General features: G+C 39.2%; 1 protein-coding gene across 3 annotated transcripts in view; it reads left to right on the top strand.

The window, feature by feature from the left end:
- The window catches only part of SGCD (sarcoglycan delta), a 745,702-nt gene that overhangs the window by 185,022 nt on the left and 548,661 nt on the right, over positions 1–12,019 (top strand). For all 3 annotated transcript variants that reach the window (XR_007476400.1, XM_004280990.3, XM_049707842.1), the window contains exon 3: positions 9,971–10,072. Coding sequence is in view for 2 of the 3 variants with exons in the window: in XM_004280990.3 (XP_004281038.1) it covers positions 9,971–10,072 (102 nt within the window). In the remaining variant the exon portion in view is untranslated. The remainder of the gene's footprint in view (positions 1–9,970; positions 10,073–12,019) is intronic.

The raw sequence follows: 12,019 nt of genomic DNA, 5'->3' as shown, positions 1-12,019 counted from the left end.
TCTGTTTCAGAACAGTGTGCTGGCATTGGTTTTTATGCCTAAATCCTCTCCGAATCTGGGTGTACATTTGGAGTGATTTGTAAGAGTTTTTGCAAGAATGTCTTTAGCAAAACTGCAAGTCACGCAAGACACGCTAATTGCAGCCTCTCTGGGTTGCGGGCACTGGTTCCCAGTGACAGCTGTGATTTGTTGTCCAGAGAGCATCCCCTCCTGTGCCTCATAGAATAAGACTTTTTAAAGTGGACAAGACCTTAATGATCATACTGTCCATCTACCCATCATGAAGTGGGAGGAAACAGACGCAGAACGGCTAGGCTTATCCACGTCTGCACTGAGGACTAGTGGAAGGGTCAAAGCTAAGCCCAAGTGCTGTGCTCTTCTCACGATTCCATGGAATGTGCTTATATTTCCTTGTAAACATTCTTTAAGGATAATCTTTAACCCATGTCTCCAAGTACACAGCAACCCCCATGTTGATCTCGCTGTTTTCCTAGATGGCCAGCAAGCACAGTACTAACCTGGGTGAGTGCTACCCAGGGCTTATTGACTTTTCAGCCAGACTTGACTTCATTTGTAATCTTACTTGCAGTTCTTGACAGCTGACAGAAGAGTTTTTATCTAGTCAGTCAAAATTTACTGTCTACCTACTCTGTGTCAGGGATTATGACAGGTAATTGGGATCATAAGACAGCTAAGGTAGTATTCCTGCTGCTAGAAGCTTGCAATCTAGAGAGAGAGAGAAAAAAAAAATAATAAGAGAGCATGGTGGAGCATGCCCTGGCTATTACAGCATCTGCTCCGAATTGACTTATGCCCACATTTCACAAGCTACAGCATATCTCGTGGCCAAACCCCTCATAAGCGTGTTGGGAAATATAGTCATACATGTGCCCGAAGACATAGAGAGCAGCAGAGTGTTCAAAGCGGTGGCTGCTCTGTCAGCCTGTATCCCTCATCGACTTCACCATTAAACTTCTGTGGACATGTAGCTTGAATGAGAAAGAAATCTTTATAATTTGAAGCCACTGGGATTTTGTTGTTGTTACCATGGTATAACCTAACCTCTTTTGATGGATACACAGGAATTGTCTGATTTAATCCTCTATTTAGAAGGTACAGTTATCTTCTAAGTGTTCATATAAGGGGACTGAGACTTAGAAAGGGTACCAGCAAATTAAGTGGTCAAACCAGAATTCTAACTACGCACTCTGATTCTAGAATTCATATTCTTAGCCAGTATACCATAATGCTGTGTGTGTGTATCTGTGTGTTCCAGTTACTGAGGAAAGGTAGTTTCTAAAGGATTGAGGAATATCAAGGAAGACTTCTCAAAGAAACCGAGAGATATGCCTTAAAGGACAAGTAGGAATAAAATCATTTAGAAATAAAGAGAATTAGGCTTATTCCCTGTGTGTATGTGTGGGGGAGGAATTCCCCCACTTGGGCCAACTGACTCATCCCCAGGAAAATTATAGAGCAAAGAGTGCCCATCCATATATTACTACTGGCATCCAGGAAATAGAGAATGCTTCAAATACCATGGCCTTGGATCTATAAATCATTAAAAGCAACTTTATGAGATGTTATAAAACATAAGTGAGAAATCACAATTCTCACCCACTGAGGCAGCAAAGCAATCTAACAAGATACATGTGTCTTATATCCCCCCCATTTCTCGCACCCACAGACACACACACACACACACACACGCTCTATTCTAACCAATCTTTGAGCTTTAGCTTTGTGATAACTGGGAAGTAATAAGAAGAAGAAAGAAAAACTATGTAAGTTGACATCAGTGGTAAAAGGATGAACATATGAAGAAAGTTGAGATTATAGAACAACTGACATGAAGGATCAGATGCTGTGACCCAGACACTGAGCGTTCATCTGGTCCTTACTGTTGTATTGTCACCCAGCTCTGATGATGGCCCGATTTTTAATGCTCCCTGGAAAAGATGAATAGTTACCTTCCTAGACTATCCCTCAGTATAGTTGACTTGATCACAAAAGACTTCCTGGGTCTAACGCAGCTCTGTCTTCCTTCACACTACTCCTCCTTCCCCAGGCATGGTCCTTGATGGGAACAGAACGCTTGCCAGCATCCTCCTCTTATCACTCCACACCAGGTATGGACAAATAATAGAGTTGTCTCTTACCAGGTCCCTCTCAAACCTGCTACCTCTTCCCCCAGCACACATCTCTGAACCCATCGTCTTTACTGATTTCAGGAATTCCAAAGCACATAATGTCATGTCTCCTGAACTGGATTTCTCTTTTCTGGGAACATTACTGCATGTCTATTACTCTTTTTTTTAAAAAAACAAACCTGTTAAGGTTAAATTTACACACTTTAAGATTCACACTTGTAAATGTGATTTCACTGATTTTTTGGTAGATTTACTGGTTTGGCCACTATCACCACATTCCAACTTTTGAGTTCTGTCATCTCAGTAAAATTCCTTAGGCCTTTTTACAGTCACTCCTCACTCCTAATCCAAGACTACCACTAATCTACTTTCTGCCTCTATCAATTTGCCTCGCTGGACATTATATACAAGCAGACTCATACAATAGTGGCTTTTTGTGTCTGGCTTCGTTCACTTAGCATAATGTTTTTGAGTTTTATCTGTGTTGCCGCATGGATCATTTTGTTTCGTTTTTATTCCTAAATAGTATTCCATTGCACAGATATAGAATATTTTATATATTCATCAGTTGGTGGGCATCTGGGTTGTTTTTGCTTTTTGGCTATTAAGAATGTTGCTATAACGGACACTTATGTTCAAGTCTTTGTGTGAGCATAGGTTTTTATTTATCTTGAGCAGATAGCTAAGAGTGGAGTTTCTGAGTCATATGGTAACTCTGTGTTTAACTTTTCAACAGTCAAACCTTTTCTCAAAATGTCTGCACCACACTGTGTTCCCAGTAGTGCTATATGAGAGTTCCTGTATCTCCACATCCTTGCCACTGTGTGTGTTACTCATGTTTTGTCCTTTAGATGAGAAGCTCCTAGAAGGCAGGGATTCTATCTTCATTCCTTGTCACTTCACATTTAACACAGGGCTGGGCAAACAGTTGTAGCTTAACTGTGCAGCATGGAGTGTGGTAATGAAGGACTTAAGTTTTGCAGTTAGACCATCGGGGTGTCCGAACAGCAATTTTCTCAACTGTGGAATGGGGCTACCAGTGCCTACCCTCTAGAGTTATCATGAGGATTCATGGATGTGTCAGTCAAGTGCTCTGCCTAGTGGTTATGGAAATGGTAGGTTTATTATTGTTTTTAATTTGCATTAAGTTACACTTTCTGAACAATCTCTAGCTTACTGCTTTTTTGCTCTTACACTCAGACACTTAGTTATAGTTAGTATACTTGGCCCGGAAGGTTGAATAATGAGTGACGCACTATCCCTCACCTCAAGGAATTTGAAGTCGAGAGGAAGGACACAGATGTCAATGGATCGTTGTACTGCCATGTGATAAATGCTATGACAGAGGTGCTCGTAAAGTGTGAGGGCACCTCAGAGAAGGACCCCAGACCCATAAAAGACATCTGACTAGAACCAAAGGACTGGAGAAAGGGCCAGAAAAGTTGGGAAGAGCATTGCTGGCCAAGGGAGGGACATTTGTGAAGACTCAAAATGGGAAAGAATTTGGGGAAACTGCTAGCCTGCTTTGTGACAGAGTGAAGGGAGACTGACAAGAAATGAGGCTGGAGAAGTGGCAGGTGCCAGGTGAAGAAGGTGTTAAATATTACATTAAGGAGGTTGCTCTTTACCTGTGCTGCTACCATGCTGAGAAGCTACAGAGACGATGGTTCAATATGGGAATGGCAAAGGTGCCCATTTATAGATTAAAGACCTTTAATATAGAAAAGTTGGAGCAGTCTCAAAATCTATAACATTCTGGTGGAATATTTCTCAACTTTTTTTTTCATTATTGCCACCCCTTCCCCTGAGAGCATTTTTAGAACATTTTTCCCCTAATTGTTCCACACCCCTGCCATGAAATTTTAATTCTACAAATATGCTGTGTATGTACTCTATACATAAGCATACTTGTGCTTTATATACAAAAAGAGTACGATTTTTTTTCACCCTCCCCCAATCACCAGTTTTCACCCGTGGGGGACTGTATCACCCTGGTTGAGAACACTTGCTGTAATATTTTGGCATCTGCTCAAGGGCTGGATCTAGGTTTTTAACATCTTTGTAATTCCCACAGTACACCTTTCAAAATGCAGCTTTATTTGGAATGAAGACATTCTAACACTTCACAAGTATTTGCTGAGCACGTACTATGAGCCAAGCAATGTTGTAGGAACTGAGAGTATAGCCAACAAAAATCCCATCCCTTCTGAAGCTTGCCTGCTAAAGCAATCTGTGTATAGATACAATTGTTTCACTCTGATCAAAATCAAGTAATGCCTTCCGTTGAAACTGCTCCAGCAAGAGCTCATGTTGAGACCTGCTTACTAAAATAGAACCTAGCATTACTTCAAGCTTGAAAATATGCTGATGGAATTAAAAACCTGTTCCATGCTGATGCAGCAGGAAAATGAAAGGAGGAAGAAATAACACTTTCTTTAAATGAGCATAATACTCATTCTCAGCCCTTATCCCACAAGGGCCAGCAGGGCATCCCACAGCACTCAGGATTTTTTGGACACCTCAGTGTTTTGCCCAGCACTAATGGGAAGGCCCTTGGGAGCAGTAGTCACTGTCATTTATTGGCAATGGCTGGGAGATCTGTGGTCTCTTTAGGTCTAGAAAAGGGATCTCTCTGCCACTCCTGGAAAGGAAAAATTTGGAGAGGCTGGAGCCCTGCAGCCATTTCTCTCTGTGGTCCTAACCCCTCCTAGGGACACTGGCAGGGCAATAGTCTCTAGAACTCATGGTAACCACAGATCTCTTGTGCATCCCCAGTTGAAATATACCTCCTCTTCTTCTTGACTTCCTGCCCAACATGCCTGGCACAGTCCATTTAATGAGAGTTACCTTTTACAAAAGATAAGAAACCTCATGGCTTTCAGGCTGCCTCTGCTGCTTTGCTCTCAAAATCTCTAAGCCACAAAGCCCAAAAACCTATTTGAAACGGTGATGGAAGGGGCTGGGGTCCGGCCTGAGAGATATGAAGAAAGAAACAAATTAATATTTCAGTCTATCGTCCTGCCACTCTGAAATCTCTATTTATTCTAGACTCATCTTGCAGGAAACTGGCCATTTGAACCAACCAACCAGACAGTCTGGGCCAGATAAAGAGCAAATATCATCATCCTTGGACCAGCCCAGAGTGTGGAATTCCCTAGATTCCACCCACCTCTGCCCCTGCCCCCAGGCCCTGTCTCCCCCAGAAGACCTTACAGGGGACCCCTCTAACTTTGGCCTTGCAAAATAATGGGATTTGCTCCTTGTATGTCTGTGAAAACTCCTGTGTGCTGGGCTGGGGGTAGGCACTATACAGGACAGCAGAGATCCTGCCCTCACTGGGATGACAGTGGGTCCCTGGTTTCCCACTTGTGTCCCAAGTGTACTTTGTAGACTTTGGGACCATTGGCTGAAGAGTGCTGGCTCAGTCAAGCCAGCTAGCCAGCTGCTAGAGTCTTCATGCTTGCCTTGAAGAGTAAAATTTTACCATTTGAAGAGAAAAAAAATGGTCTGTTTCTTTCTAATTACCTTGGGAATGACTGTGAATCTTCTAAATGCCTCTTCTGCATCTTACTGGGAGGGAAGTTTCAAAACTGACCTAAAACTCCTATCTTAATAATACCCACAGCTTCTTATGCACTTAAAGGTGGAATGGTTTCAAATAAGGCTGTTCTCAAGCTGTTTCAATGTGAATACAATCCAGTGTGATTGTTCCAGAGCTATAAAAGAGATTCTAAGGTGAGAACATATTTAGTTGGGTACTCTAGTCTGCATTATATTATATTTTGGAAATAGAGGCTAATCATAATAATTGACACTATTTGAAAGACCTTTCCCACCACATACCTTGGGCAGACCTAGGGGCTGGGACGGAAAGTGGAAAAGTGAAGTGATGAGGCACAAGAGTGGGAAGAGTCTATAAATGGAAGAAATGAAAGGCATTTGGTAAATTGGTAGTGAGTTTCTTAAAAAAATGGTTTTGAAGCAAAGGTTAAATTACTATTACAAAGGAGTTAATTGACTGTTGGATTAGATGAGCATTTCTCAAATGTTGCTGCTTGTATCGCCTTGACTATTATTTGGCTATCTGCCACCTGTGTTACAAACAGCTCAGAGGACGGGCTGGAGGGACCGTCCCTCTTTCTCCCTCCCCATGGCTCACAGCACGTACTTACGCACACAGTCAGCTTTCCAGAAATAGCAGGTGATTCATTCTGCTCATGGTCCTGGGCATGGGAGGCAGTTGGGTTATAATAAAAAGCCTTTAGACTCTGGGAAGGTGGAACAAAGGTGTTTGACCATAAGAATGGATGGCGTTAGTCTTGGGGTTAGAGATCACCCTCTCTGTAATCGCTGAGCACACTGACCAAATATGTGAAAATCAAAGTGGCATTAAGAAATACAGCAGGTAGCTTAAATATATTATTTTTGCATACATTAGATTGGGTTAGAATAATGAGTAAGAGTATATAGTCTGAATTAGAAAGTGTTGGGTTTAAATTCCTGATTCTGTCATTAACTAGCTGTATAATTGAGTTACTTACCAGTAAATTTTCTCATGTGTAAAATAAGGAAAATAATGAGTATCTCATAGGATCATTGAGGACATGACATGAGATTATATAAGTATAGCATTTAGTATATGACATAGTTTAGATTTTTGATAAAGGTTGATTTTTAAAATAAATCAGTGAAAATGTTTTATAACTTTTTAAAATATAAAAGGTGATTATAGAAAATTATAAAGTACAGATAAAGCAAAAAGAAGAAAATAAAAAGCACTCATATTTTAGGCATGCAAAAATAGTTAACCTTAACATTTAAGATTATGTTTTTGTAGAATTTTTCTCCTAGGACATTTCCTTTAGAATTTTTCCTGTTAAGTGCATGTATGATTGTATGTGAGTATGTATATGAATATGTATATATAGTTATGTAAGAGTGCCATGACATATACATATATATTCATTTGTTAATTGTTTTTTTCACTTAATAATGGATTATGAATATTCACCTCTGTTCTTAAATGTTCCTCTGCAAAAGCTATATCATATTCCATTATAGAATATTTACCCTTTCTACATGAAACTTTTAGTTCCTAAGTTTTCATGTTTTTTATTTTATAAAATGACACGGTGATGAACAACTCTATAGGCAGATACTTCCACGTTTATATGATTATTTCCTTATGATTAAATTCAAGAAGTAGCATGGTAGTTTCAGTAACGATAAAGAAAATGAGATGAAAGCATGAAAAGCACAGAGTATAGTATGTAATCAGCACATAGTAAGTCATCAATAAATACTAAGAATAGGGGATTCATGTGTGTACTGTAAGAGGGGAAGGAGATTTATTTGAAATCAGGTTGCTAATTATCCCAAATATAATCTTTTATTTAAAAATATTTAGGGGTTCTTGTTTGTTTGGTAAACACACATCACAAAAAATAAACCAGTTTAGTTTACTTATAGATGTAAGTAGGATGTGTTTCTGTTACTGAGTCCAAGCTTGTACTGCCACCACACGACAGGCCAAGAAATTGAGAGAGGAGTTGTTGGGGCAAGAAATAGTGACTTTATTTGGAAAGCCAGTCAAAGATGGTGGACTAGCGTCCCAAAGAACCCTCTTACCTGAGTTAAAATGCAAGCTTATTTTATACCAAAAGAGAAGGGAGTGTGGCTGCTTGTTGCAAACTTTTTGATGCAGGAATCCTTTGTTCTTGCAGCTGTCCATGTGGGTCTGGTCACAACGTTCCTATAAACCTCTATCAAGACACTTGTTATTTTCTGTTCTGCAGCTTTTTATCTTTATATGAATGGAAAAGTGTTATAGCTTTAGAGATCAAAGCCTTGAGAATTGCCTATCCCATATATTTCAGGCTATAGGCAACATTCTTTTACAAAGGTGCAGAGCCAGCAGGACTAAGCACAGGCAACAGAGCACAAGGGTTAGAGCTAAAGGAATAGATTCAATATGGCATCAAGTTTGTTCTTCTCTGTTACATTTCTGTGAAAAGATCTGCTGGTCCAACTAATGGAAATCATCAAGAATAACCCAAAACATAATAATTGATATAGCCTTTGTGTGTGTGGGGGGTGCTGGGTGAATATTTTTCCCACTGTTGTGGGTACTACCTGCTGCTAGTGTGATATGGACATGCCCTCCAGCATACTGCCCCTCACACTAGGTTTAAATGCCCAGTTTAGGGCTCTCTTGGCAGAAATGTCCCCACAAGTAACAAAAATAGAAATATATAGATGGCCTGCTATCCATGAAACAACAATATTGACTGGAAAGTTCTGTTCTCATCCATAGGCTGAAGTGCTGTTATAAAGGAAAAATGGAGGAAAATGCTCCTTCTCCACTTGGTCATTCAAAGCCCCTCCCCTGCCCCAGCCATGTTGTGTCTGTACTGAATGTATTGAGGTACAGAGCACATGGCAGTGCTGGAGAGAAGACATGATAGACTCAAGTGAGAAGCTTCAGGAGTCTGAGAAAATGTAGCTTAGTGAAATAGGCTGGGTGAAAACTGTGGTGAGCTGGAGAGCATATGGTTCAGGGTGCTCTCAGGGTGCTACTTACCTCCAGCCAATGGCGGCCAAGGAGTGTAGCAGCCCTGCTGGCACCTTGATTTTCCCCCTTTGAACCCTGGGTCTGACTTCTAACATACAGATAATAAACTTGTGCTGTCTTAAGCTGTTGAGTTTGTGGTTATTTGTGATGGTAGCAATAGAAAACTAATATATTCCGTTCTAGGATGTATTCTTTCTAGAAAACTGAGCCTGAATCTTATCAAGCTTCTTGATCTGTTTACTTACACAAAATACAGGGGACAGAGAACACGTGACATGAAATTATGGGAATGTTCAGCAAATCTAAACTGTGGGAAGTGCTATTGGAAAAATGATGTTTTATTTATCAAATAAAGCATGTTTATGTGTGTGGATGTGTGAGAGAGAAATTGACTGAGGAGATTTAAGGAGATGACCTAGTATTTTACATATCAACCAGTTGCAATAGGGAACTTGATTCAAACAAGCAGATATAAAGAGAAAAATATTGAGATTCGAACATTGACACTGGGTATTTGATAATATTTATTAGCTATTTTATTTATTTTTTTGGTGTGGTAATGGCGTTATGGTTATATTTAACCAAAGGAGATGGGTGTAGTAGCTATAGTAAATAAGAGTAGCCATAAATTGATAATTGTTAAAGATGAATGACAACTACTTAGGTGTTTGCTATTCTTTCTATTTTCATATCCTTTGGTATGTATTTTAATATTTGCATAATAAAATATTAATAAAAATATTAGTAAATAATTTGGCTCCTTAAATATTTTGTGAGCCAAAGACACCATGTCCAAAGGTTGAATTAGACCAACAGACTGCCAGTTTGTCATTTCTGCATAGTTTCAGAAATCAGATCTTTTACTTTAACCTGGGAGATCATCTTCTTCTCTTTTCCCCGCTCATCTCCTGCCTCCAGTCTCTCGCCACTCCCTAGTCAAAAGGGCCTCCTTCATCTGTGCTAGTGAATGACTAGAGGGCATTACTTACATTTTGCTTCTTTGGAGAATTTGCTCAGTTTTCCAAGATTGCTTGGAATAGATTTTCTCAGAATAAGTGAACAAAGAGGATAATATTCATAATCACACTGAAAAATGCCTCCTAGTATATCATGTCTTCATTGGGAGCCCCCTCATTCTACCTTCTCAAAAAAGAAAAAAAGAAGGCAATAATTTTGTTTCAATTTTTGAAGGTATTTTGAAATTTGGGCTAATCGAATTTTCCATGTTATCTCTGTGCCTCTCTTTCAGGATGGAATGGGAAACTTGAGAATCACAGAGAAAGGTCTAAAGCTAGAAGGAGACTCCGAATTCTTGCAACCTCTTTACGCCAAAGAAATCCAGTCCCGACCAGTAAGTTTCTGTTGCAAGAAGAAGGAATTGTTCTTTCTCTGGAATCTAAATCTGGGGGAAATTATCTTGCTGTTGGCTGTGTACAGAAGGCTGGGGGCAGGGGTGGCAATGCAGGTAAGTGAGATGCTTTGGAATATGAAACCTTGAGTGTCATCACCACCGTGGTACTGTAGCAAATGAGATGACCTCTCTGAGCCTCTTTCCATCCCTGCCAAATAGAAGGTGATAACCTTTATTAACAAACTTTCTAGATTGTGCTGCAAAGAAAACAAGAAAATAAATGCGGCAATGCCTTCAGTACTATACAAATCCAAGAAACTCTTGCTATTGCTTTTAATTGTCAAGTAGTTCGAAGGCATCTTTAGAAATAGTCCTAAAGAGCTAGAAATTTCTTTTTTATGAAGAAGTTGGACAATATAGCCAAGGTTGATTAGAATCAATTTAATATATTACAACTGTGCTCAGAATGGTATCTAAATGATCACAGTAGGGTGTGTGCTCTGCCCCATGCACTTTGCTGCTTTGATAGATTATCATTATCTAATATAATTCATAGATTAGTCCACCGGGGTGGTGATTATTGTTGCCTTCATTTTACACATTGAAGAACTGAGGCTTAGAGAAGTAGTTTGTCCAAAGCCACATTCTTATGAATCAGTAGAGCAAGGATTTCAACTCAGGAAATCCAATTCTAAAGCTTCTCTGTTAACCCACAGCCTCCTACCAAAGCTCCTTCTCTCATTCTGTTGTTTTTTTTTAAAGTCATGATGGAAGTGATTCCTAGACGCCTTGATTTTATTAACCAGTATTATCAAAATTAATTTTTGTTTTTGAGTATATTTTGGGGTTGGTTGTTCTTTGGCTTTCAATTTTGCTTTTTGGTGGGGTGGTGAAGCATGCTGGTTGAAAAGTATTATTAATGTATTCGCTCTGCCTGGGACTGGTTCGCGTCCACCTGTGAGCAAAGAATAACATGGAAGTTCCCCAAAGCATCATTTCTATTGTGTGCATCGATTGATGCAATTAATGAAATTCAGCAACTTGATGCAGTGGGTAATTTTATCTGAGTGCTATCTAAACTACCGAATTGCATGAAACTGAGTGCAACTACTGAATTGCCAATAAGTTTACTTTCTTCTGTGCCTGGTGAAAGGGAGGGAGACATGATGTTAAAATCAGCAAGAAGAGCAAATTATTTCAGCTACCCAGTCAGTGATTATGAAATTTAATGGGGAACCCGTAGCATATTGGCTTAAAGTACCAAGACTATTATTATAAACTAGTATTAAACTAGTTTATCTCACTAATTTGGACTGGTCATTTCTTTCTTATGGTGTTGAATCTTTCTCCTTAAATATTTTCAGCTTTTATTTTTCTTTTTTTATATAATTCTTTAAAAATGTAAAACCCATTTTTATCTCAAGGGCCACAGAAAAATAGGCTGCAGGCTGTAGTTTGCCAACCCCTCTAACCTATATTAGCGATATTTCCATAAGTGTGTAAATGCTCAGGCTAGATTTCATGTGGTACAAGAGAGCAGATTTTAAGATTGGGGTAGAATAGTTGATATGTGTTAAGTAAAATATCCCGAAATACGTTTCCTTGGTGGAGAATCATAATCATATAAAGGAATTGAGACACGTGTCTTAGAAGACTTGAAAAAGGGTACCTGGTATATCTCTTAGGCCCATATGCAGGAATTGGACTCTTAGAAAATATGTCAGCCAGCCTATCTGAAAATCAGTAGTCATCTGATCCCAAGTCAAAGATACACTTGATTAGAAGCTTAAAAAGTAATGATGATCATGAAAAACTTACTTTAATATCGAAAAAGCAGTGAGTTAAATCCAAGGCTTTCAAATCCTTGTTTAAAGAAAATTGAAGGGTTAAAATTCACTATTTTTTCATTATTCTTCAGAAAGTATTTTTCCTTGCAAAAAATAAATG

This window comes from Orcinus orca, chromosome 3 (assembly GCF_937001465.1).
Source record: "Orcinus orca chromosome 3, mOrcOrc1.1, whole genome shotgun sequence".
Taxonomy (NCBI): domain Eukaryota; kingdom Metazoa; phylum Chordata; class Mammalia; order Artiodactyla; family Delphinidae; genus Orcinus; species Orcinus orca.
This window is presented reverse-complemented; position numbering and strand designations above follow the sequence as displayed.